The sequence below is a fragment of the Balaenoptera physalus genome (genome assembly GCF_965194825.1).
Source record: "Balaenoptera physalus genome assembly, chromosome: 13".
Classification (NCBI taxonomy): domain Eukaryota; kingdom Metazoa; phylum Chordata; class Mammalia; order Artiodactyla; family Balaenopteridae; genus Balaenoptera; species Balaenoptera physalus.
The window spans coordinates 35,161,435-35,187,480 of record NC_138892.1 but is presented as its reverse complement, the minus strand read 5'-3'; the positions used below and the strand labels follow the sequence as shown (position 1 = coordinate 35,187,480).

The window sequence follows — 26,046 nt, the reverse complement described above, 5'->3', positions numbered from 1 at the left end:
GCGGTCTTCCTTAATAGTATCGCCAGTTAGGCTCATAAGGTGAAAGGTCTGAAAATCAGAATTCATCTTCTGCCAGTCTTGCAAATGGGATGATTTGTGAGAAACAGAAAGCAGGGCAGTACATGGCTGCTTGTAGCTGATTTAATAAATAATTCATCTGTGATGTTAAAGACTAGCTAGAGGAGCTTGCCGTTTCAGTGGAGTGATGGGTAGTGCATCACCAACTTCATGTACTGATTCTCACCTCTCTGGCAGATTTGTCAGACAGGCTACTTTTCCCCAAACCTGTTGTTTTGTCCCTGGTTGAATTAACTAAGCAAGACCTTAAACATATTTTGTCACCATGACACCTTAGCTTTTTATCTATTAGTGACTGAAAAGAAACCATTTCACATATGAATGGTTTTATTATTTCATTTGATATATAGGTTGTAACTACATCAAAAATAAAATAAAACCATGTTTTTATCCCGTCAGCAAAACTATCACAAACTGGAATCAAAGACCAAAATATTCAGTCTTTCCTTTACGTGCCGAAATGCTGCTTACAGAATATTTAGTGTTTAATCACACTTGTTTGAACAGCTTCCATATATGTATATGGTAAAGATAGTAATGGTAAAGAAAGTAAAGCTTAATATTAAAGTTATTTTAATTTAATAACCCAAATGTTAGTTAACTTAATGTTCAATTTGACTTTGGTGTACTATTGAGCTTGTATCCTACATGAACAATGTATTCTTTTGTATATGGTTTTATTTTCTTGATTTTAAGACAATTTCCACTAAATAACACTTGGTAATTATATGCACAAACAAAAAACTAAATATCATGTTGATCTAGATAATATGTTTAAAATTAGGAATGCTGATTATCATCTTAAGGATGCTAATATCTAAGGATGAAGACTTTCTGGCATTATATTAAGTATCTGGTTAAATTCCTTCTACTAGGATATACAAAGTTCTGGTCAGCATTTGAAGACTATAATCATTCTAAATTTTATGTACTTTTTGCTTTTTTGAAGAGGGAAACAACTTAAAATTCAGAGTTAATAAATTGTGGACAGAAAATTCTCCCTTGTCTTGTTTACCAATATCGTCTCATACCCAAAACTTGAGGACTTTTCTCCAAAGTGAATAACTGATAGGCACAAGGGATGGAACACTGGTTAGAAAAGTCAGTAATTTAGACATGTTAATAGCATCCACAGAAAGAATTTGAGAATTTATGACCTTAAGCAATCCTTGAGTGTTCATAGCAAGCCATCTGCTCCTATGGAAACCTCATCTGAAAACAGAGCTGAAGTTACTTCCAGCAAAAGTGTCTCCCTAGTTTTACAGTGGAATTCATAGTTTCTAAAATAGTGAGACTACAGCAACAACAGGGGCTATTTGACATAATCAACTGCAATTTGCTCAGCAATGTATCACTCAAAAAAAAGCAGAAAACAGAAACTTACCACCCCCATTCTTCTGACAGAGGTATGGGAATCTCCACACGTTCCCTAATCCTACAGAAAATCCAACCTGGGCCAGGATGTATTGTAGTTTACTGTTCCAAGCTGGTCTTTCATCTTCAACTTCAGATCCTTCTTCAACATCTGTGTCTTTCTCTTCTTGGACGTCAACAATTAGTTCACTCTTCTTAAAGGCATCATCAGCTGAGTCTTCATTGGAAAGAAGGTCTTTGACAGACTCAATAACCTCATCGTCTAATTCTCTTTTTACCACCTTGCTATTCTTAGGCATTGGAAAGTGCGGGCAGTGGTATTTTTTTAAATTCCCTTTTGGTAAGTTTGTTAATTCTTTTTAAAAATATGTTAGTTGATAGGAATAAGAGATGGAGGAGGATATCAAAGAAATCTTTGATTCAAGGTGATAAAGTCTTATGGATCCTGGATCTCTATGTCCAATATTCTGTGGGTACCTGTAAAATTTTAAGTTGAAAAACAATAATATTTAATAAGGAAAAATATTTAAAATACCAAAGACCCTTTCTTATTAATTTTTATGATGCAAACTCTTTCTACAAAGTGTAAAACATATGACTGTCCTTGACCTTTCAGAGCTTATTATTTCCAGAAGTATAAGAATTGTAAAGTACACAAGGGCTTCACACACATTTTCTTTTAGCTAACTTCTTCCTCCTTGCAAAAATCTACTTTGATCTCAGATATACACCACTGCATAATATTTACTCGGTTCATTCGTAAGTAAGTAGAATTTTGAGACACTTTTTCTTAATTCTTCCTTTTTCCCTCTCTGACTAAAGTACATCCCTTATTTTATTGCTTATAGAATTATATACACAATTGCATGCCATCCCTGTAAATTTGTCTTATACAGAATTTCTTCTGTTGGCATATTCATCTACTTATTCATTTAATATTAAGGGAAAAGACATTAAGGGATATATTGGGGGAGGGGAAATTTCTCCTCTTTCCCTTCTTAGTTCTTTTGGTTGGTAATTAAAATGACATAAGACAGATTAACAGGAGAAAAAAAGTTTATTATTTTCATACAGGAAATCCACATAAATATGAAGAATTCCAAAGACAGCAAGGCAAGGTGAGATATATATATATTATTCTGGACTAAGAAGGAGGTAGGAATCTGAGGCTTTAAGGGGAAGTAAAATAATTCAAAGGAAGATAAAAAGAGTTAATGTTTGGTAAACAAATGTTTGCTGGGTCATCCAAAGACAATAGGACACAGAGAGAACTTTGATCAAATGGGCTTGGCTAGGTTCCTTCCTGTCTACCACACCTAATACTTGACTATAGTTATCAGTGGTGATAGCTCCTTCCTGGGACAGGCATCATATCTTAAATTCTTTTAGGCAGTAAGGGGGGAATTCAAAGGTTCTTCCTGAGTCTTTTGGGCTTTCCTTTTTTCAGCTCAAAGTAATCTGCATGCTGGAGTGGCACATCTTGTGGCAACCTACCCTGAATCCCATCAGACACAAACATTAATGAAACATACAATATCTGCTTTTAACGAGCTTATATCTACTATAGAGAAAGGCACATCCCAAATAACTGCACTACACTGCACAATGTAAATGACCCAACATCCTTACAATAGGAGAGACCAGGAACATTGGATAAAAGTGAACTTAGAGTTGAGCAGAAATGGAGTGGGCCACACCAAACATAAGGAAAAACATAAACAGATTCAGGAAGTGGTAAACATTTGTGATATTTGTGTGTACATTCTCTCAAACAACTCAAGAACAACACTGCCATCACCTTGGCATTTTCCCCTTTCTCCATTTCTGTTTGCATTATATCTCATCTCCTTTCTCTATTCAGATACAGACCAAGTAAGTGTACAAGGCATATCTACGAACCAATGAGACTATTTTTTTTTTTTAATTGAAGCAGAGCTGATTTACAATATTGTTTTAGTTTTAGGTGTACAGCACAGTGTTTTGTTTTGTTTTGTTTTGTTTTTGCAGATTATATTCCATTATAGGTTATTATAAGATATTGGGTATAATTCCCTGTGCTATACAGTAAATCCTGATTGCTTATCTATTTCATGTATAGTAGTTTGTATCTGTTAATCGCATATGCCTAATTTGTCCCTCCCCCACTCCCCTTTGGTAACCATAAGTTTGTTTTCTATGTTTGTGAGTTTGTTTCTCTTCTGTATTCATTTGTATTATTTTTCAGATTCAACATATAAGTAATATCATTTGTTATTTGTCTTTGTCTGACTTACTTCACTAAGCATAATATTCTCTAGGTTCATCCATGTTGCTGCAAATGGCAATATTTCATTCCTTTTTATAGCTGAGTAATATAGTGTGTGTGTGTGTGTGTGTGTGTGTGTGTGTGTGTGTGTGTGTATACCACGTCTTCTTAAGCCAATTGTCTGTTGATGGGCACTCGGGTTTCTTCCATGTCTTGGCTATTGTAAATAGTACTGCTTTGAACATTGGGTTCATGTATCTTGTCAAAGTAGAGTTTTCCATTTTTCTAGATAGATACCCAGGAGTAGAATTACTGGATCATATGTTAGCTCTATTTTTAGTTTTTTTAAGGAACGTCAATACTGTTTTCTACAGTGGCTGCACCAATTTACATTCCCACCAACAGAGTACAAGGGTTCCCTTTTTTCCACACCTTCTCCAGCATTTATTATTTGTAGACTTTTTGATAATAGCCATTCTGTCCAGTATGAAGTTGTCTATTTTAAAAAGTGACTAAACATATGAGAGTTTCTCCTCAAAATTGGATCAGGAAGCTTTAAAAATGATATCCCAAGAATTCTGCCATTCATTGCTAGAAAAAAAATGGAATTCTTTGATGGAACTCCTGTTAGATTTACATTAAAAGTCAGAGAAACAGTCTGTCATACTTTATCTTATAATCTTAATGAAAAAGACAGGGTGCTGGGTAACGCAATGAAAAGAAAAATTCTTTAACTTAACCATATAACTATTAGTCATTTTTAGGTTTGTATGTGTTTCATTGTTTCCAAAATTAAAATATATACTCTAAGAAAATACACTCATTAAGATTTGGTGAAGATTAACAGGAAGACTGTTAAGGAAATTCTGAAAGAGAAGCATTCCCAAAATATTCTGAATAATAGACACATCTCTAGAATAACTGAAGAACTTCTCATGGTGACTATTTTAAAGAGGCCAACAAGGGTTGGATACAGAAATAGTTTCATGAGGTTAGGGATTATGTATGTTTAATTTATACTATTTCCCCCTAGAGCTCAGTAATTATTAGTTGAATAGATGAGTAAATATAACCACTGAAAAACTGAAATAAGCTAATTTTCCAAATAGTTTTTGCTGGAAGAAAACAACCTGACATATAAGAAATTGTGATTTGTGAGACATGAATTGTCTAAAGGTCTACATTTTTTGGATCATCTAATGATAAACTGTTTGCATAATAACTTTACTGATACGTGGATAAGAGCATTTGTTTTAATCTGACAAGCTTGGAGTTATGCCATAGCTCTTTTAATTAGTTGTGTAACTTCTTGTAGTTATATGACTCTTAACTTAGTTTCCTCAATAAACATTGGTCTGTTACTCCTTTTGCTTTTTTCCATGCAAATAGAAAGGTAAGGAATGTATTGAAGTTTAAAGATATTATTACAGTAAAATCACCCACCATTTCATGAAGAAAAAATTTAAAAGACAGTGTTATTCATGAGCCTCCCTCAAATTAATTATCTCAAAATTGTTGTATTTCTTCTATAGATTTCTAGTCTTTGCAGGAAAAAAATTAGAAATAACATCTTTGGCCACTGTTGCATGTTTTTTACATATCCAATGAATAATCATACATAGGATATCTTTTGGCATAGTTTAGTTTAAAGATTCCTGTCAGACTACCCAAGGTTCACATTCTTATGAAAAAAAAAAATCAATGTCTAATGGAAACAAAATTTGAATGCAACTTCTATTTTAAATGCCTAAAATATACGTAACTACATATACAGATTTATAATGCAATAATCTTAGGCAACCTTTATAAAATTTAAAACTTAAAAAGTGATGCTAAATATGTATTTGCATGCATTTAGAGTTCCTTTTCTATTATAAGCAAAAAAAAGAAGTGATAGTACATTAATAATATCACAAGTAAAATAATTTACACTCTCTTATCTCACTTTGTTTCTCCCACCTCCTGCTCCTATCTGGGATGGTTATAGGAAAATATCAGGTGGGGTTGCAGTTAACATTGAAGTTTCCACAATAACATGTAAGTCTTGGGGAAAAATGTATATCTCTTCTTCAATAGGCCATAAGCTCTACTTGGAGAATGACATTATCTTACCAATCTCACATTCTCAATGTTTAAATTTGTCTGTCAAATAAATGAACTGAAGTACGACAGAATAATATTGTATAATAACTACAAGTATTTTGCATTATTACATGTTTGGTTGTTTTTTTTGTTTTTTGCCTTTTACCCCAAGTCCCTATATTTACTGAGTCAGAGGCATATCTTTCTTATATAGCTGCTGCATATAGCCAAAAGATATAAACTGAGTTTCTGAGTGGATTTGTAAAAACCTAGTATATGAGACAATTTGGAAGCCAAATTAATTTCAAATTTTTAAGACCTGACTTTTTTGAAAGAGAAATCTTTTAGGAATGCCAAAAGCTTTCCTGAAGAACTTAGCCCGTAAAAGTATGCCATAAACAAAGATTTAAACGTTTAATTGACTATTGCCAAAAGTATATCACTGTTACTACGAAGCAGGAATGTCCAGGGAGGATGTGAAGTAGTGGGTGATAAATTTTTCGTATTCTACAGGTCACATGGGCAGTAGGATAATAAGAATCAATTAACTGCACAGTCTCTGCCAAGTTACCACCATCCACTCCTGGGAGAGTCAACTTGGCGACAAGCTATCATACTGCTCTTCACCTGTACCTAGGAGTTGCATTAACTGTCCTCATCACTAACTGATAAGAGCCTCCTGTCTACAACGGAGTAACAGATAGGCGAGAGCAGGGGTCAAGAAAATACTGCCCATGAGCCTAATACAACCCACGGTCTGATTTTGTAAATAAAATTTTATTGGAACATAGTCATGCCCACACATTTACATATCTCCTATGGTTAATTTTGTGCTGCAACAACTGAATCACTTTGTATGGATTGCAAAGCCTGAAATATTTACTGTTGAAAAAATTTGACAACCAGTGTTCCAGAGATTAAATCCGAATTGAAGATGCAGAGTGCCCCAGATCACTCCATCTATGCTTCATTTGCACGGCACTAGTTTTTTTATCACATGGTGTGACAAGATAGAAATCTCCCCATTCAAAAAGGAGATTATTTACTATGAGATTATGAGTAATTATGAGATTAATTGCTAAGAACGAAAAGGTTTTACATAGAAACAGGGAGATGGAGGGGTAGTAGTTGAGAGGGAAACAAAAGCAAAAGATAAATGTAGAATATATATCAGGAAACAGAATAGAATAAAACACAAAATACTAAAAGATAAAATAGCAGACTTTTGCTAAGACTTGTATTATCTAATAATAATAATAATAATAATAATAATGTAGAAGGGTCAACATTGAGAAATTACTGGTATAGAGATTCCTAGGGATTTCAAGCAGAAGTAGAAAGGAGAAATAAGCCCAGGATATTCAATCACCTCTATAAAAACTAAGAGAAAAAAATACTTGATCTTCAATTTTTATACTCAAGTACTTTGTATTCCAATTATAAATGTCGCAGGCAAATATTCTCATCCATAAGAGATCTGATGAGCCCTAATGGGGAGAAAGAGGGACAGGCTACATGATCATGAAATTTAGCCAATCGAAAAATTTAGCCAATCGAGACAGAGACCCATGTTAAACGACAGAAGTGAACATTAATTTAAACAAGGAAATAAGGTGCAAAATCTATAAGAATTATGTTGAGGAGAAAAATATAAATTAAAATCCAAAAATAACCTAACTAACAAAATCAGGAATTTAAACGGGAGAAAGAAGGAAAGAAAGGTATGAGAACGTCCTCATCTTTCATAGCAGAAAGCAATTTAGGATGCTGTCTAAATATGAAACTCATAGTCCAAAAAAGGATAATGACCCCACCTCTTCATGTTTTTATATAATCCTTCTTATTTACTTTTAATGAGATCTTGTAGGAATTAATGTTTATTGCTGTGAAAAGACATGTGTTGGTGCCAAACATTTATTTATTTATTTATTTATTTATTTAATTTTTTTATTTTTTATTTTTTTGGCTGCGTTGGGTCTTCATTGCTGCGCTCGGGCTTTCTCTAGTTGTGGCGAGCAGGGGCTACTCTTTGTTGCAGTGCACTGGCTTCTCAATGCGGTGGCTTCTCTTGTTGCAGAGCATGGGCTCTAGGTGCGTGGGCTTCAGTAGTTGAGGCATGTGGGCTCAGTAGTTATGGTTCACAGGCTCTAGAGCGCAGGCTCAGTAGTTGTGGCCCACAGGCTTAGTTGCTCCGCGGCATGTGGGATCTTCCCGGACTAGAGCTCAAACCCGTGTCCCCTGCATTGGCAGGTGGATTCTTAACCACTGTGCCACCAGGGAAGGCCATGGTGCCAAACATTTATATCTAGGTTCTAGAGACAGACTGCGTTCAAATCCAAACTCTATCACTTATGGTTTTATGACCTTGGCTAAATTACTTAGTTATCTAATAATAAAGTGCTTGGATAAAAGCAAACACATTGAGAGTACTCAATATATGTTTTCTTTTATTACTATGATTATCGCCCTCTTATGTTTGTATTATATTACAACTTCATTCAATTAAGGATAATGTGAGTCCAGAGCCAATGCTACATGTTTCAGGTGTCTTAACACCACTTTTTTATAAAACCAGTTTTCTATCTCTGCATAATAAATTACCTCAAAATTTAATAGCTTAACAAACAAAAACTGTATTTGCTCATGATTTTGTGGATTAGCAATTTGAGCTAGGCTTAGATGGTCAGTTGTTTTGCTTCTCTTGACTTGGGTCACTTCTGCTCTGCAGTCACCTGTCAACTCGAGTGGAGGAGGATGGTCTAAGAGGGTCTCAAATCACATTCTGGCAGGGACAGCCTATCAGCCAGAGCACTTTGGTCCTCCTACACGTAGTCTCTCCAAAATGCTAGCTCCAGCTTGTTCACATTATAAGCTTAGAGTTCCAACTCTAGCCAAAAGGGGTAAGCCCAACACACAAGTGCTAGTAAAGCCTGTTTGTGTCACATTTGCTGATGTCTCACTGACCAAAGCAAGTCACACAGCTAAGTCCAGATGACTCAAGAGTAAATAAACTCCATGTTTTGATGGAAGGAACAACAAGGTCAATTTGCTAAAGGTATGAGTAGAGGGAAGAGAGAAATACTGCCACCATTTTTGAGAATAATCTGCATTTGTCCAGTTAAGATTTCCTCTCCCTGGATTTTGGACCTTGAGGAGAAGAACAAAGAGATCAAAAAGTTGGCATCTCATTTAATTCCAAAGGCATTATGCCCAGGCTGTAACTACTACCATAGTCATGGATCCTGGTTCCTAGTTTTCAAAACTGTTTTCATTCTTGCCCTTTTCCATCTTATTGCCAAGCACCCCATTGTTTCTTTGAGTCCTTGCGACCCTGCCAATATTTCTTTTTTTTTTTCTCATAGCCAGCATCAGTTTCTGCAGCTTGCAAAGAACCTTATTATACACCTATTATAAATACACCTATTATAAATGTAAACAATACACCTATTATAAATATAAAACAATTGGTGTCTTCCCATTTATCTATTCTATATAGGGACTTACATACAATAAAAATGTTGAAAATGTTACATTATTTAAATTTGGACTTATCTTTATATTTTTCTCATTCTCCCATTTTTGTATTGCTTTAATATCTTCATGTGTAACTTTTCAGAAAAAAAATCTATTTTAAACACTTAAAGCTAGATTCAAACCTTTTAAAATCAACATAATAAAACTTTAACTTGTGGTTCTCAACCCTAACCATTTTTAATGTGTTTTTCCTTTCTTAAGATTGTTTCATTGCCTCTCCACATAAATTTTGAAGTCAGCTTGTCAATTTTTACCCAAAAAAAACAGCCTGCTGGAATTTTGAATGGGATTACATTGATTCTATAGGCCCATTTGTGGAACACTCACATCTTAAAAAATTGAGTTTTCCAATCTATGAACTTGGTATATCTTTCCATTTATTTGTATCTGCTTTAATTTCTCTCTAGAAAAAAAAAGTGATTTTTTTAAATACAAGCTTTATATCCTGCAACAATGCTAAATCAAGTTGTTATTTTTTAAAGATTCCTTAGGATTTTTATATAGACAATATGTCATTGGTAAATAAAGATAGTTTAGCTTTCTCTAATTGTTTGCCTTTAATTTCTTTTTCTTGAGTTATTTTCTGGCTAGGACATCCACCAAAATTTTGAACAGAAGTGTTAAGAGCAGACTTCTTCATCTATGCCCCAATGTTAGTGGGGAAGTACTCAATATTTTACTGTTAGGTACAATGTTAGTTATGGATTTTTTCATCAGGTCCTTTTATCTGTTTAGAAGTTTCTTTTATTCCTAGTTCAGTGATTTTTTCTTGAATCATGAATACCTGTTGAATTTTGTCACATAATTTCCTGCTTTTATTAAGATAATCACATAACTTCTTAATCTGTTAATATAGAGTATTATATTGATTGGTTTTGTATCTTTTATTATGGGATAAACCCCACTTACTCTAGATGTATTACCCTTTTAATATATCAATGAATTTATTTGCTAATATTTTGGTAAGGATTTTTTTCAACTATATTCATGGGAACATGGATCTGTAAAATTTTTTTTCTTATATTTTACTTCTCTGGTTTTGGTGGACTCCTTAATAGAGTTCTGAAATGGCCTCTCTTTTATTTTCTGAGAGACTATATGTAGGATTGGTTTTATTTCTTCCTAAAATGTTTGGCAGCATTCACCAATAAAGCCATCTTGGGCCTGGAGTTTTCTTTTATGGAATATTTTCAATAAAAAATTCAATTTATTTTATTGATATACAGCTACTTAGGTTTTCTTTTTCTTGCTGTGTTAGTTTTGGTAAGTTGTGCTTTTCAAGGAATTTATATCATCTAAATTGTCAAATTTATTGGCACAAAGTGATTCATAATAGTCCCTAGTGTTTTTTAACACCTGCAGGATTTTTAATCTTATCTCATTTTTTATCCCTGCTATTGGTAATAGGTGTTTTCTCTGCTTTTGTCTTAATTATTCTTGCTAAAAATGTCACTATAGAGTTAACTCAAAATAGAAATAATTCACTATAGAATTAACAGAGTTCTTACTCCATCTTTCCAGACTTTTAAACTACTATTGTTACAACATCTTTTGAAATTATGTTATGTTAGACATTAATAAATGCTTCCAGTGAAAATATGCAAAACCCTAAAATAGCAGGCAGGCACTTGCATCTTAGATATGAGAGATGACTCAAACAGACATGCCTGTGCTGGCTAATTACTGGCATTTTCCACGATCTTAATATTCTCTAATAAAGAACTAGAACAACAGTAAATTATCTCCCTGACTTGGACAAATTCAAATTTTACTGAATAAAGTTTTCTTTAAATATGAACCAATTCTGAACATTGAATCTGAAATTCATTGTGAATTCAAATGAAATATATTTTTTCATATTCTAATGTATAAGGTAAAAAGTAAAGACTATTTGAACAAAAATAAAATGTTGAACCATATTGAAATACCCAAGAAAAAAAAGGCACATGTTAAGAAATTTGTAGTTATGAAATAATCGCCATAGAAAAAGACAAAATTTGGTAACATAATGAAATAATGATTTTAACAAATAAACAAAAAATTTTCAACCATATAGAATTCCATCTAAGCATTTATTTTGCAAATTATATCTCTTTATATAAAATGTCTGCATTAAGCAAAAAGATAACAAAAAAAAAATCACAGAATCAATCAAAAGGAGGAGAACAGTTTTACAAGTGAAATACAAAGTCACAACTTACACTTGGTAACATACGTTTTGCCCAAAAATGTGGACTATAACACATCTATCAGAATGGCTAAAATAAATAAATAAATAATGACACCAAAAGTTGGTGAGGATGTGAAGAAACTAGATCAATCATATACTGCTGATAGAAATGTAGAATAGTATAGCCACTCTAAAAAATAGTTGGCAGTTACTTTTAACACTAATAATAGAGTTACCATTGTGACCATCATTTTGCACTCTTAGGCATATATCCCAGAGAAATAAAAACTTATTTTCAAGCAGAAACTTGTACATAAATGTTCATAAAAGCTTTATTCATAATAGCCCCAAACTGAAAACTACCCAAACGTCCTTCAATGGGTGAATGGTTAAACAAACCAGAGTACGTCCATATCATGCAATATCAGCCATAAAAAGGAAATAACTATTGATACATGCAACAACCTGGATAAACTTTAAGGGAATGATGCTAAATGGGGGAGAGAAAGCTAGTTTGAAAAGGATACATATTTCATGATTCCATTTATATTACATTTGTGAAATTAGATAATGACATAGATGAACCACAGACCAGTGGTTGCTAGGAGTTATGGTACAGAAGGACAGGTGGGTGTGCTATAAAAAGGTAGCGCAGGAGAATCCTGTGAGATGGTACCATTTAGCATCTTCATTGTGATAAGGGTTGCATGAGGCTATACATGTGATAAAATTGCAAAGAACAATACATACATACACACACATACAGAAAAAATGACTGCATAATCTGGAAAAGCTGTATGAATTGTACCAATATCAATATGCTGGTTTTGATATTGTACTGTATTTTTATATAAGGTTATAAAGTGGGGGAGGCTAAGTGAAGGTTACACAGGACCTCCCTTTGCACCTTCTTGTGAGCTTGCAATTATTTCATAGTTAATTATAATTATACAGCAATTCCCAGAAATTGAAATGTATTTTTGTTGACTTCTATAAACCAAGGACAGATCTTAAATTTTATTTAACTAAGTCTTTCAAAAGGCCTCTTAAACATTTTTAAAATACACAAAAAGTCTTTTAAACATTTAAAGTTTTATTGGGAACACCTCAGATTTAGGCACTGTATTCATTTCCTGAGGGTTCTGTAACAAATTCAAATTTAGTGGCTTGAAACAACAGAAATCTGATCTTTCAAAGCTCTGGAAGCCAGAGATTCGAAATCTGTTTCAGTGAACCAAAATCAAGGTGCTGTCAGGTCTGCAGTCCCTCAGGAGGCCCTAGGGGAAAGTCTGTTCTTCGCCTCTTCTAGCTTCTGGGGCTGCCGGTGTTCCTTCACTCATAGCCACATCACTCCAGTCCATACCTCCATACCCACATTGCTTCCTCCTCTTCTATGTGTGTCTAATCTCCTCTGCCTCTTTCATATAAGGACATCTGAGATGGCATGGCATATAGGGCCCATCTGGACATTCTAGGATAACCTCTTCATCTGAAGATAATTTCTGCAACAAGTCTTTTTCCAACTAAGGTAACAGTCACAAGTGCCAGGAATTAAGAGGTAGACAAATCTTCAGGAGCTATTATTAGCCTCCTGCAGGCACATTCTACTGTATTACACTTATATATATATTTGTATTATCATGCCTTATGGAAAAAATGAATTTGAAAGCATTCAACATGTTTCATGGTCATCATCATAGAATGTCAAGTATGATCTCTCTTAGATATTTCCTATAATAGATAGCAAACACAAATGTTAACAACTCTTCCCAATGCTGTATTATCCCTGTTACTCATCTCATTAATAAGATGGAGTCTATTTCCCCTTCTTTTAATTCTGGGCTGGCCTTGAACTTCCTTTGACCGTTAGAATGCAGAAGTGACACTATGCAAATGTCACTAGTCCTCAGGAAGCCTGGCAGTTTCTGCTTTGACTCTTTTGGAAGCCAGACACAATATAAAAAATGTCCACCTGCCCTGTTAGAAATCCCACATGAAAAGTGAGAGAGAGACTCTATCAGCCATCAGTTGTACCAGCCATCTGAGCTAAACCCACAGGCACAAGTTGAATAGCCCCAGTTGAATAGCCAGCTAATATCAACTAGAAATATCAACTAGAACAGATGAAGCACCTAGCTGAGCCCAACCAACACAGAGGATAATGAAAAATAATAAATCATTATTGTTTAAAGTCACTACAATCCCAGGAAGGTAACAGAGGGTGAATGCTTCAATATAACATTGTTTCAAACCTACTAAAAAAAAAACCAAAAAAAACCGCATAGTTTGTTATGTAGCATATGTACTAACTGCCTAATGGGGGAGATAAATTGAATAGTCATTGAATTTAACTGAAAGTAAAAATACTTAATTAAATTTGAAATGTTGTCCAAGGAACCATTCACAGTGGGGCTAGACCTGTGTAAAAAAAGGTGTGGTTTAGGTTTTTAAATCCATGCAGTGATTTTCTTTTAACCACAAGATAAATATTAGCCTTGAAAGACACGTTTAGTTACCCTAATGTAAAGCTCCATAAGGTCGATCTTATGCTTTTGTATATCATTTTATATATCAGAAATGAAACAAGGATTATAAGAAAACCTGCAGACATCAAAATGACCATAAGGAAATACTAGCAAAACTCTACACACGTAAATCTTGACAACTTAGTTGAAATAGGCTAATTCCTTGAAAAACACAAACTACCACAACTTACCCAACATAAAACAGGTCATTTAATATCCATATAACTATTTAGAAACATGAATGCATTATTTTAAAACTCTCACAAAAGAAATCTCCAGGCCCAGATGGTTTCACTGGGAAATCCCACCTAACATTTAAGAAACAATTAGCACCAACTCTGCACAATCTCTTCCAGACAACAGAAGATGATAGAACACTTTGCAATTCATTTTATTAAGTATTACTCTGAATCCAAAACCATACAAAGATGGTACCAGAATAAAACAAACAAAAAACTATATATCTATATCCTTCATGAATAAAGACAAAAACTTCCTTAACACAATATTAGAAAACAGAATTCAGTGCTATATAATAAGAATTGTACCCCATGACCAAGTGGGTCTTACTCTAGGTACACAGGCTTGTTCAATATTCAAAAACTAATAATGTAATGTTTTCTCTGAAGCTCAGGAACAAGACAAGAATGTCCATTCACATACTTTTATTCAGTGTAGTCCTGGAAGTTCTAGCCAGTGCAGTAAGGCAAGAAAAGGAAATATAAGGCATATAGATTGGAAAGGAAGAAAGAAAATTTTCCATTTGTGCAGACATCCTGATTGCCTATATTGAAAATACCAAGGAATCTACAAAATATGAACAGTACTTTTATATTGAATACTTCAAATGATGAAAGAAATCTAAGAAGATCTAAATATATGGACAGACATACCATGTTCACGGACTGAAAGACTCAACACAGTAAATAAGTCAGTTCTCCCTAAATTGGTATACAGATTTAAGGCAATTCCTATAAAATCCCAGCAAAAATTTCTGTAGATATAGATTAGATTATTCTAAATTTATATAAAACATCAAAAAACTAAAATAGCTACAACAACTTCAAAATGGAAGAATGAAGTAGGAGGAATCTTTCTACCTTATTTGAAGACTTATATAGCTACAGTGATAAAGACTGTGTGAGGTTGACAGAAGGACAGACAAATAGATCAATGAAACAGAAGAGAGTACCCATAAGTAGGCCCACACAAATACATCCAACTGATTTTTGACAAAGGTGCAAAAGCAGTTTCAGTAGAGAAAGGATAGCCCTTTCAACAAATAGCTCTGGAACAATTGGGCATTCCCAAGCAAATGTAGCCTGGACCTAAATTTCATACCTTATACAAAAACAAATCAAAATAAATCACGGACTTAAATGTAAAACGTCAAACTATAAACGTTTTAAAAAGAAATCATCAGAAAGAATGTTGAGATCTAGAGCTAAGCAAAGAATTCTTAGACATGAAACCAAAAGCAGAATCCATCAAAGCAAAAATTGGTAAAATGGACTTCAAAATTTAAAAATTTGCTCTGTGAAAGAACCTATTAAGTGGATGAAAAAAATAAGCTAAAGACCGGGAGAAAACATTTGCAGACCACAACCCCAAGAAAAAAAAACAGTATTTAGGATCTGTAAGAACTCATAAAAGTCATCAATTAAAAATAATTTAGAAAATGGACAAAGGACATAAAGGGACATTTCACTGAATATGAGGTCTGGATGGCAAATGAGCACATGAAATGAGGTTTGACATTATCAGCCATTAGCAATGGTAACTAAAACTACAATGCGATGTCATTACATACTTATTGGGATGGCTAAAATAGAAAGACAACAAAATTCTGGCAAGGATATGGAGAAAACTGGATCATTCGTACATTGCTGGTGAGAATGTAAAATGGTACAGCTCTCCAGAAAACAAAACATGCAACTACCATATAATCCAGCAATTGCCCTCCTGGGCATTTATGCTGTAGAAATGAAAATTTAGGTTCCATAAAACCTGTAAACAAGTTTCTATAGCAGCTTTGTTCATAACAACCCTAAACTGGAAAGAACTCAGATGTCATTCAATGGGTGAATGCTTAAACAGACTCTGGTAAATCCATACCATGGAGTACTACTCAGAAATAAAAACAAACCACTAATACACACAACAGCTTAGATGAATCTACAGACAATTATGCTGAGTTGAAAAAGCCAATTCCAAAAGGTTGCACATTATATTCTACTTACATAACATTCTTGAAAAGACAAAACAACAAACATGAATAATAGGTTAGTGGTCACCACGATTTAAGGACAGGTTGGGGACAGGACTGAAGTGGTTGTGCTTATGAAAGGGCCACACAGGGATCCTTATAGTGATGGAACTCTGTAACTTTGCTTTATCAATGTCAATATTCTGATTACGATGTCATAGTATAGATTTGCAAAAGGTTACACTTGCAGAAAACTGCATAGAGGGCACGCAAGAACTCTGTGTTATTTCTTATAATTATATATTATCTTATATAATTATTTCTTAACAACTGCATATGAATCTATAACCATCTCAAAATTTTTTTTAAAAAAACCTTAGTCAACTCACTAAAACAATGTGCATTTTTATGCTGATATAACCAGTTAATTTTAGTGAATCCACTAAATCTCATCTGCTGCTCTAATACAGTTTTATTACTAAGAATATTGAATGTAGGAAACTTTCCTATAAATTCAGAAACTACAGAAATCATGGACCCAAAGTATCCATTGCCTTTTATACCTTACTCATTTGATGGCATCTGATACCTGGCTACTGTTCTCCCAAGAGTACTTTTTATATGGTACTGTTTTCACTTTAGAATATGTTCAAATTTATATTTAGAAAAAATAATACAGTAATATGGTGGGTATAGAGTGAAAAATATCTTCCCACTCTTTCCCCAGCACATCTAATCCCACCCCTATCTCTCTATAAGTTACCAAAGTCCTCCACAGATATTTGGTATATATTCAAGCTAATATGTATATTCAGGCTAATATGTGTTTTCTTTCCACCTGCCCAACCTTTTTCTTTTTACACCACTGTTACTATATATGATGCATAATTCTGCATCTTGGTTTTTCACTTTAGAAGTCTTTAAAACCTTTTGCTCTCAATACAATAGTTTATTGTGTTTTTTTAAATGATCATATGGGTATGTCATACATTACTGTGTTTTTTAAAATGATGGTATGAGTATGTCATATATCAGTCATTTCTGACAGTTTGCTTCAGTGTTCAAGCAACTCACTTTGTATATCTGACATTTACATATCTGTAGAATAAATTCCTAGAAGCGGAACTGCTTAATCAAAAGTTATATGCTTTTATAATTTTGGTAAATATTGACAAATGACCCTTTATAAAAGCTGTCTCAATTTGTACTACCACAAGCAAAGTATGATAGTGCCTGGTTCCCTCTGCCTTCTTCAATACAGTGAGTAATATTTTTTTTTAACATCTTTATTGGAGTATAATTGCTTTACAATGTCGTGTTAGTTTCTGCTTTATAACAAAGTGAATCGGCTATATGTATACACATATCCCCATATCTCTTCCCTCTTGCGTCTCCCTCCCACCCTCCCTATTCCACCCCTCTAGGTGGACACAAAGCATCGAGCTGATCTCCCTGTGCTATGTGGCTGCTTCCCACTAGCTATCTATTTTACATTTGGTAGTGTATATATGTCCATGCCACTCTCTCACTTCGTCCCAGCTTACCCTTCCCCCTCCCCGTGTCCTCAAGTCCATTCTCTACGTCGTCTGCGTCTTTATCAGTGAGTAATATTTTTGATCTTTGCCAATCTGATAGGTGAAAAAGCTCCCAGCTTAAGCATTCTGTTCAAAGATAACAATCAATTAATCTTATGTGAAAGGATACCTTAGCGCATCAATCACAAGGAAATAAACTGACCTTCGAGACTGAAAACAGCTCTATCCTATATCAAGTGGTACTGTGCATTTAATACCACCCTGTAGCCCAGTCTCTAGGGCTTGCTGTTCACCGAGAAATATGAGACAATCATTACTGGTCAAAGTTAATGTATAAGCAGATAAATTTGTTTATTAAAAAATTATTTGCTCAATATATCCAAAAGAGTAGTTAGGACTTGCTTTAAGTTATAGGGCAAATTGGAAATAAATCTAAAGATGCCTGCTATGTAACCTTGAATGTTTTCTCGCATCAGACTACACCCATGGATTTTTGTTAATGATGCCATCTGCTCAGAAACTATTTTAAAATCGACTCTGCATAGGAATATATTATTACAGCCAATCATGCATATGTATGCAGTAATAAAGGGGTTAACACACTCTCCAAAAGAAGTCGAGAAGTAAATTGAGAAGTAAAAGCTTTCCGCCCTTTTGATCACCAACAGTCTCTTTCAGGTCTATCATTCTAAAAGTTAATGATTTTTTAATTACCTGGATTATAACCCCAGAGTTCAAAAGAATGCAAACTTCTTACCAATTAAGACAGAAGTTTTATGTCATGACAGGACAAGCATATTTTCTAACATGTACAAAATAAAATTTGAACTGTGATCACTGGGTAAACTAATGCTTATCAAGTTTAGGTTTTAGTAATTATTCTAACTTATTTTAAAATTTCAACAACTGACAACTAAGCATCTCCACCTGATTATTGGTAGCTCAAACAGCTATTATCCAATTTAAAAATTCTTTACTATTTGCTATGGTTTGAATGTTTGTGTCCTCCCCCCATCCCATATATGTTGAAATTCTAACCCCAATGGGATGGTATTAGAAGTTGAGGCTTTGGGGGGTTAATATGAGACGCTAGAGAACTAACTAGCCCCCTCGACCACGTGAGAACACAGTGAGAAAGCACCCTCTATGAACCAGGAAGCAGGCTCCCACCAGACACGGAATCTGCTGGCACCTTGATCTTGGACCAGCCTCCAGAAGTGTGAGAAATACATTTCTGTTCATTATAAGCCACCCAGTTTATGGTAATTTGTTATAGCAACCTGAACTAGACTAAGATAGTATTTCTTATTTACTTTATTAATTGGATAACAGAGCACTTATTTCCTAAAAACATATGTAAATATCTTTCTTAACGCCATTAAAATACAGTATCTTGAGTTACATATATTGGAATATAAAGTAATTATTGAATCAAATATATAACGTGCAATCAGAAAAAGAAAACTTGTGAACAAATGATGACATTCTCTTCCTTTCACAACAACATTAATTCCTATCTTTCTACAAAAAAAAAATACACTGAATGTTCTTTTCATTTGGAGGAAAATGGTCAATGAATTCAGTAATATATTGATAATATATTTTAAGCTAACAAATATACATGGATCGTTGGTCATGTACGACACAAAACCCACTCATTTTCGCAAAATAGACAATTTTGATGGTTGAATACTCCGAATTTAATGAGAGAAATACACACACTCTTCGGTCCATCATCAAGTAATTTATTAAATACCTCCTACAAGTCAAATCCAATACTAGGCGTTGAAGACAGAAGCAGGAGTGTATCTCAGCACCATTCTTGCAGAACTGAGGCTGGGTGGGGTAAGGAGCTCTTCACGGGGTTGTTCGTCAGAGAATGATATTTCTTAAAGCAAACACATTGTTCCCCGTGTTTCGGGAAAGCAACCAGGCAATGACAGGTATAAAACAGCTTTAAAAACGGGGAAACGAGAAGCCGAAATGTAGCACAGAACGCAAACGCTTCGGTCCTCTTGTGTTTCTGGGCAGTGGACCAAACAAACGGTGCAGACTGAGACTGGGTCTACCTTTAAGACCTGGAGGGGAAACGGCCGGCCTAGAAGAAACGGTCGCAGTCTCATTTGCATAAGCACCCAAACACTGCTGACGTCACCGCGCCCGAGTGCGGACCCCGCCCCTTCTTACTCCACTGTTTCCCCGCTAGGGAAGAGAATGGAAAGCGGAAAGGAGAGCTCAGCACCGGAGAGCGCGAACCTGGGGGCTTCCCTCTCCGCGAACGAGGGGCAAACGCCGCTTTTCCGCTTAACGGAAAAGCATTCCAGCCACTGCGGCCTCTGAGACCGGGTAGGTCATAACTGTCCCCAGGACAGCTCGAGCGTTTATTGATCCATTCGTATTTATAAGGCGCGTTACTGACTGAAAGTCTACCCCTATACTCAAAACGGTCCTCTGCCCAGGCCACGCACAAACGAGCCGAGTTCATGAAACGTAGAAACGGTCTCCCATCGTCTCCTTAAAATCCCGGCGCCAACACCCTCACCGCCACATTCTCAAATCCCTGGATGCGTAGAAACACACAGGCTGTGCTTTCTCCGGGAGCCTCGTGCCTTGTGCGGGAGAAAGGCCCACTTCAGGACCATTTAACGCAGGATACCTCAGGCAAAAGGGAACTGGGGTCACGTGAAAACACACCGCCTTGGGCAGTCGCCTTCGGCAGTTGCAAAAGCAACCAGAAGCGAACAAGGAATGAGGTTGGCTCCTCTCCCCGCCCCACCCTCACCTGCACGAGGATCAGCTTCCAACTCACCGAGAGCCCTGGAAGCGTCTCGCTCCGTCCCGACCCTGGCAACTTTCCGACTTGCCTCAGGCGGACCCCGCCCTTCGGCCAACCCTGACTGGACTTGGAAATGACTAGTCTTTTGGGGATGCTGTGGTCACGACAGGAAGGAAGGATGGCGGCACGTTTCGACCCATGTGCTTCCCGTTACACACCGCTTCTAGGCCCCCCGATTGTGCACAGGTGCAGGACGCAGAGCCCGAAGGGTCGCCCGCAGAGCCCAGCTTCGCCCTCCTGGGGCTCTGGAGCCGCCCTACCTCCCCTCACCCCCCGGACACAGCCTGAGTCCTTCCCGGGATCCCTCCATCAATTCCGCTCCCTTCCCCGGCCCCGAGCTCCAGGGTGCCTCGCGGTGAGCCCCACCCTACCTCCACCGTGTCCTTAGCGGTAGGAGCGTGTCCTCACCGTCAGGGTGTCTTGGCCGGCGCCTCTTGCTGTGTCCACGTCCCGACAGTAGCAGCAGTGGCCAAGGGGTCGGGTCCAGGTGGCTGACCGAGGCCGCGGGGAGCTGTCTGGAGAGAAGCAGCTGCTGAGGGCGGGCGGGTCCTGGGGCAGGGTGGAGGGGGTCTCTGCCCTGCGGGCTGCAGGGGACTCCTCCTGAGCGCCTGTGTGTCCGCCAGGCGAAGAGCACGAGATGCAGGCGCGCGGGTGCGTGCGCGCGCGGGTGTGTGTCAGTGTGTGAGTGAGGGTGTGACGGAGGCGCCCACGTGCCCGGCCCGCCGGAGCTGCGGCCTCCGACAGGCTGCGGGGGAGGGGGGAGGCTGCGGGCGCCTGGGGGACGCGAGCCAGGTCTCCAGGCCCGGCGCCGCACCTCCCCGCCCCGCCGCCCCTTGACGCAGAGGCCGCTGCGGCTGCCTCGCGGCGTCCTCCCTGCGCTCCAGGCGGGGGACGGGAGGGACTCCGGGAAGCCGGCTCCAGAGCAAAACAAAACAAATCCCCCGTGCCATCCCGTACTCCCCCAACCTACGCAACCGAAAGGATGGGCACCGCTTGCGCGCCCCCACCACTGCCACCCCGCCTTTGTCTCAGCCGGGATAACAATAGAAATGGTCCTACCTCACACCCTTTGAGTATTCTCCGAACGTCGGGGACCGGACTAGAAGCAGTGAATGACTCAAAGAACCCTTTCCCCTAGCTCTCTCTCCCAGCCTGCCATTTGCATCTCTCGCAAAAGGAAAGTACTCTGGGCATTTGCTTCTCCATCAAACGGTGGCCTCGTAGCGCTCAGTGATTCTGGCCAAATTATGAAAGGCTCTTTTAAGGAGCCAGTCCTCACCCTATGTTGGTCCCTTAGCATCCCACTTGTCTCCAAGGGGTCTTATTACAAAATGAAGCCTGACTCACCTCTTGTAACAATGAAGACATACTCATTAAGCCACGTGGAGAATTCCTAAAATATACATCACGGAGCACAAAAGCTTAGACTACTATTGAAAATGGCCGAATCTTCCCCCAAACAGGGCATATACTCTAGAGATTAAATTTTATGTCCTTGAAAGTTTAAAAGAAATGCAAAATGAACATAAAATATATTATAGCGGAAAGTTTTAGTGACTTGGTGAAGGACATTTTCACTTCTAGATGATTGATATTACCATTAAAAAAATACCTTTGTGCACTTTTAGGCCTTCCAACAATCCCTCAGATTTTGACGGTTTGTATCCAATTAAGATTGAATTAAATAATAAGGCCATTGCAGACAGGTTTTTCATGCAGTGAAAAATCTCCTGGAAAGAAATCACAAGACCTAAATTTCAGGTCAGAACATTGCTACTAATCCTCAGCTTTTAATGCAGCCAAGAGAGCTTTTTCTCAGTCTCTTCCAAACCCACCTTTAAAAAAATTTTTTTTCAGAAAAAATTAAATTAGATTTGATCCTCTGGATGCCCTTCTCCTGGCATGGGTAAATAAATAATCTGATAGATGCCCCACAGGAAAAGCTAAAAACAGTTACAATAAAAGTCTTACAGAACATCTTGTCTAATTTGCTTTTACTTCACATATTGGTGATAGACAAATATTTATGTTAATATATATCATTTTATATATATTGAAATTGAGACATAGTAAAAATAATACCAATAACAACTGAGAAGAATTTAAGAAAATAAGTAGAGCTCTGTCCTCCATAATCAGGATTAGGCTTATCTGTGGGAAACAAAGTTTTCTGTATGCTTGCAAGAATTGTTTATAGTAGTACCAGGAAGGCCTTCTGGCCTACCAGTATTCCCCCCTCACACTTTTTCACTGATGTTTGACACCTGTCTCAAATGCATGTACAAAGGTACAAGTGACAAATTATTTGTGGAGCAATGCCCTCAAAAATGATTGATACAATTTATGTCTTGATGCCAATGAGGAAAAATAAGAGAAAGTAGCTACTGAGTTTCCCCCTAAGCACCTGGGGCTTTAAAATAGTTTATTTAATCTTCTCAATTAATTAATGATGTGATTTTCCTAAGTTAGAGATTAGATAGAGGTGATACCCAGAAAAAAAAATGTGGGACTTTCCTGGTGGTGCAGTGGTTAAGAATCCACCTGCTGATGCAGGGGACATGGGTTCAAGCCCTGGTCCGGGAAGATCCCATATGACGCAGAGCAACTAAGTCCGTGCGCCACAACTACCGAGCCCACCTGCCACAACTACTGAAGCCCGCACGCCTAGTACCGGTGCTCCGCAACAAGAGAAGCCACTGCAATGAGAAACCAGCGCACCGCAACGAAGAGTAGCCTCCGCTCCACGCAACTAGAGAAAGTCCGCGCGCAGCAATAAAGACGCAATGCAACCAAAAATAAATAAAATTTTAAAAATTAAATAAAATTAAGTTAAAATTTTTTTAAAAAGAAGAAAAAAGGAAAAAAATTGCAACAGTCACACAGGGACGTTCAATGGCAGAATGGAGATTTAACCCCAGATCTGTCTGGCGCTTTTTTTTTTTTTTTCCATGCATTTTTGTAAGCCTTTAATGGATGTATAGATTTCAACAGAAGGAAAGTGTAGAATTACCACCAGGACTAGGCACCTTAGAAGATAAGAAGTGGAGTAGGGGTGCAAAGGTCCTAAAAGGAGATCCTGGGTACTTCCAGTCATGGAGGTGAACAGTACCGTTTAAAAATTTTAACAACAAAATCTTTCAAAGATTGACTGTTCAACTGCTAACATCTTTTAGCTAGCAATTACTGAGTGCTTTCTCTGTCACACGGTAGGAAAATGGCCACCATGTGGTGGTGTTGGTGCAGCGGGAGGAGGCGGCACACAGAAGGGAAGAGCAGAACTTGGAAGAAGATTTCTCCCTACAGGTAAAGGGAGACTCATCCTTATGCCCACGCTGTACTGACGTGTACTTACATATCAACACGTATTGATGTGATGCTGAGTATGTGCCTTTGCAATGTGTGGAATAATCCATATGCTTGATTTTTCTTAATGCTTACACCAACCCTATGAGGTAGGTACACTGCAGAAGAAAAACCTGAGGCTTTGGTTGTCTAAATTCACACAGTCAGGAGGCATCTCTCAGATACAGTAAATAAATACCTGCCTGTATCTAAATCACCTTCTGAATTTGACACCTACTTTTAAGCAATCAATATTATACTTCTCATTAAAAAAAAAAAAAGTAACAGAAGGTCTGAAAGAGAAGGTAAGTGAGTATTCCCTTAAGTGTGTGTGGGGTGTATGTGGTGGGAGGAATCTTGACTTGCCAAGACTTTCTACCATAGTATTTTTTAAAACCAAATCCCTCAAAATGACAATATTATGCAAAAACTCCCAGAGTTCAGAAAAACAATTCAAAGATTCTTTTATAAAGTTTTAAAAGCATGATACTAAAGGAAAATATTGAAATCATTTCACATCATGAGATAATATTAATTCATGTTCAAAATTCTGCCTTTTGGCACTTCTGCCAATTAACATAGGAACAATTGTTTAATTAATCGTTTAATTAAAATTTTAATAATTTAGAAATCTTTCCAGTTCAAAGGATCCCGTGCATTGTCTGGCCATTGATGAGTAGGATCTTAATAGCAACTCAAACCAATAAGCCTTTTTATGGTTTAACTAAGGATGTAAGAGGTGTCCCACAAGACAGTGCAAAGGATGCAGCTCTCACAAGATCCAGAAATTTCACTCCCAAGGATAGTCTGAGAAAGTAAAGGTCTTCATTGTACAAGGGGAAACAACAATTCAAAGGAAAATATTAAAATCAATTCACATCATGAGATTATATTAATTCATTTTCCTATTGTTGGGGAGGAAGAAATTTTTCTCTACCCTTCTAGGTTCTTCTGGCTGGTCTAATAATTAAATTGACATGAGATAGATTAACAAGAGAAAATCAAACAAATTTTAATAACATGTATACATGAGAGAGACCCAGGAAAACTGAGTAACTTACCAAAATGGCCCAAGCCCTCACCTTAAATACCATCCTCAGTTAAAGACAAAAGAGGATGTTGAGGATGCTGAGAGTCATTATGGGAGGTGACCAGGGAAAGCATAGTAAACAAGGGTGATTGTGATGCATATTTAAGTCATTGCCTTCTCCACTGGTAAGAGTTTCTAGAGATTTGGTCATCTTCCTCTTCCATAGACAGAGTGGGAGACACACTTACAAATGGAGATGTCCCTCATAAATGTAAATGTTTCTTACAAAAAGGCAACTCCTAGTGGTTTTCAGAGCCCTTTCCATGTCTGCTGTTTCTCAGGGGGGAAAAAAAAATTTTTAAACAGCTTAAATTCACTAATATGACAAAGAGACCTGTTTTAGGGTGGCAAATTCTGCTTCCCGACACCATAATATTCAGCATATTGTGGAGATTCTATTTTTCATTCCAATAAAAATTTTTATTATATGACCCTCCATACCAAATGTTATTTGATATATAGTCTCAAAATGTTTCTAAAATAAAGTCTGCGCAATCCCAAAATGCCTAGTGAATATTCTGTTGATCCTATATATTCATGACTGATGAAGGACTGAGAGGTAAAAGCAAGGCAATTAACCAGGTTGTCTGATCTCTGTATAAGCAGACGATGGTTTAACTGAAAAGATAAATGTCAAAGCAATCAAAGCAAATTTTTAAACAATTGACTAAGATAATGAATCATTCAAAACAGTAGACAAGGATCAAATTTGCTAGTGTTTCTGCATTTTGTAGATAAAGCCATAATGGCTCTGATACGTGAAAATACAAACAAAAGTGATAACTTTTTAAAATTTTTTGGCTGAGCCACGCAGCGTGCAGTATCTTAGTTCCCACGCCCCCTGAAGTGGAAGTGCCCAGTCTTAACCACTGGACCACCAGGGAAGTCCCTTAAGTTCCTTTTTAATTATAAATTTCTTTTATATAATAATAGATTATACTTCTAAAATACTTTATATATGTGGACAAAGAACATCACCTGCCATTTTAGTAAACAAAGATTATTGCCTGCTAATACAATAAGCAACAT

At 36.8% G+C, this 26,046-nt stretch overlaps 1 protein-coding gene across 4 annotated transcripts in view; it reads right to left on the bottom strand.

Annotated features, from left to right (window-relative positions):
* The window catches only part of SLC6A15 (solute carrier family 6 member 15), a 54,028-nt gene extending 30,287 nt beyond the window's left edge, over window positions 1–23,741 (bottom strand). For 2 of the 4 annotated variants that reach the window (XM_082418939.1, XM_082418942.1), the window contains exons 1-2: window positions 20,994–21,623; window positions 1,463–1,929 (exon numbers count right to left, since the gene is read on the bottom strand). In XM_082418939.1, coding sequence (XP_082275065.1) covers window positions 1,463–1,751 — 289 coding nt within the window. In that variant the 5' untranslated portion in view covers window positions 1,752–1,929; window positions 20,994–21,623. Of the gene's footprint in view, window positions 1–1,462; window positions 1,930–20,956; window positions 21,624–21,644 lie in introns of those variants that run through there. The other 2 variants (XM_082418941.1, XM_082418940.1) reach the window with 2 other exon arrangements.
* Between the last annotated feature and the right edge of the window lie 2,305 nt (window positions 23,742–26,046).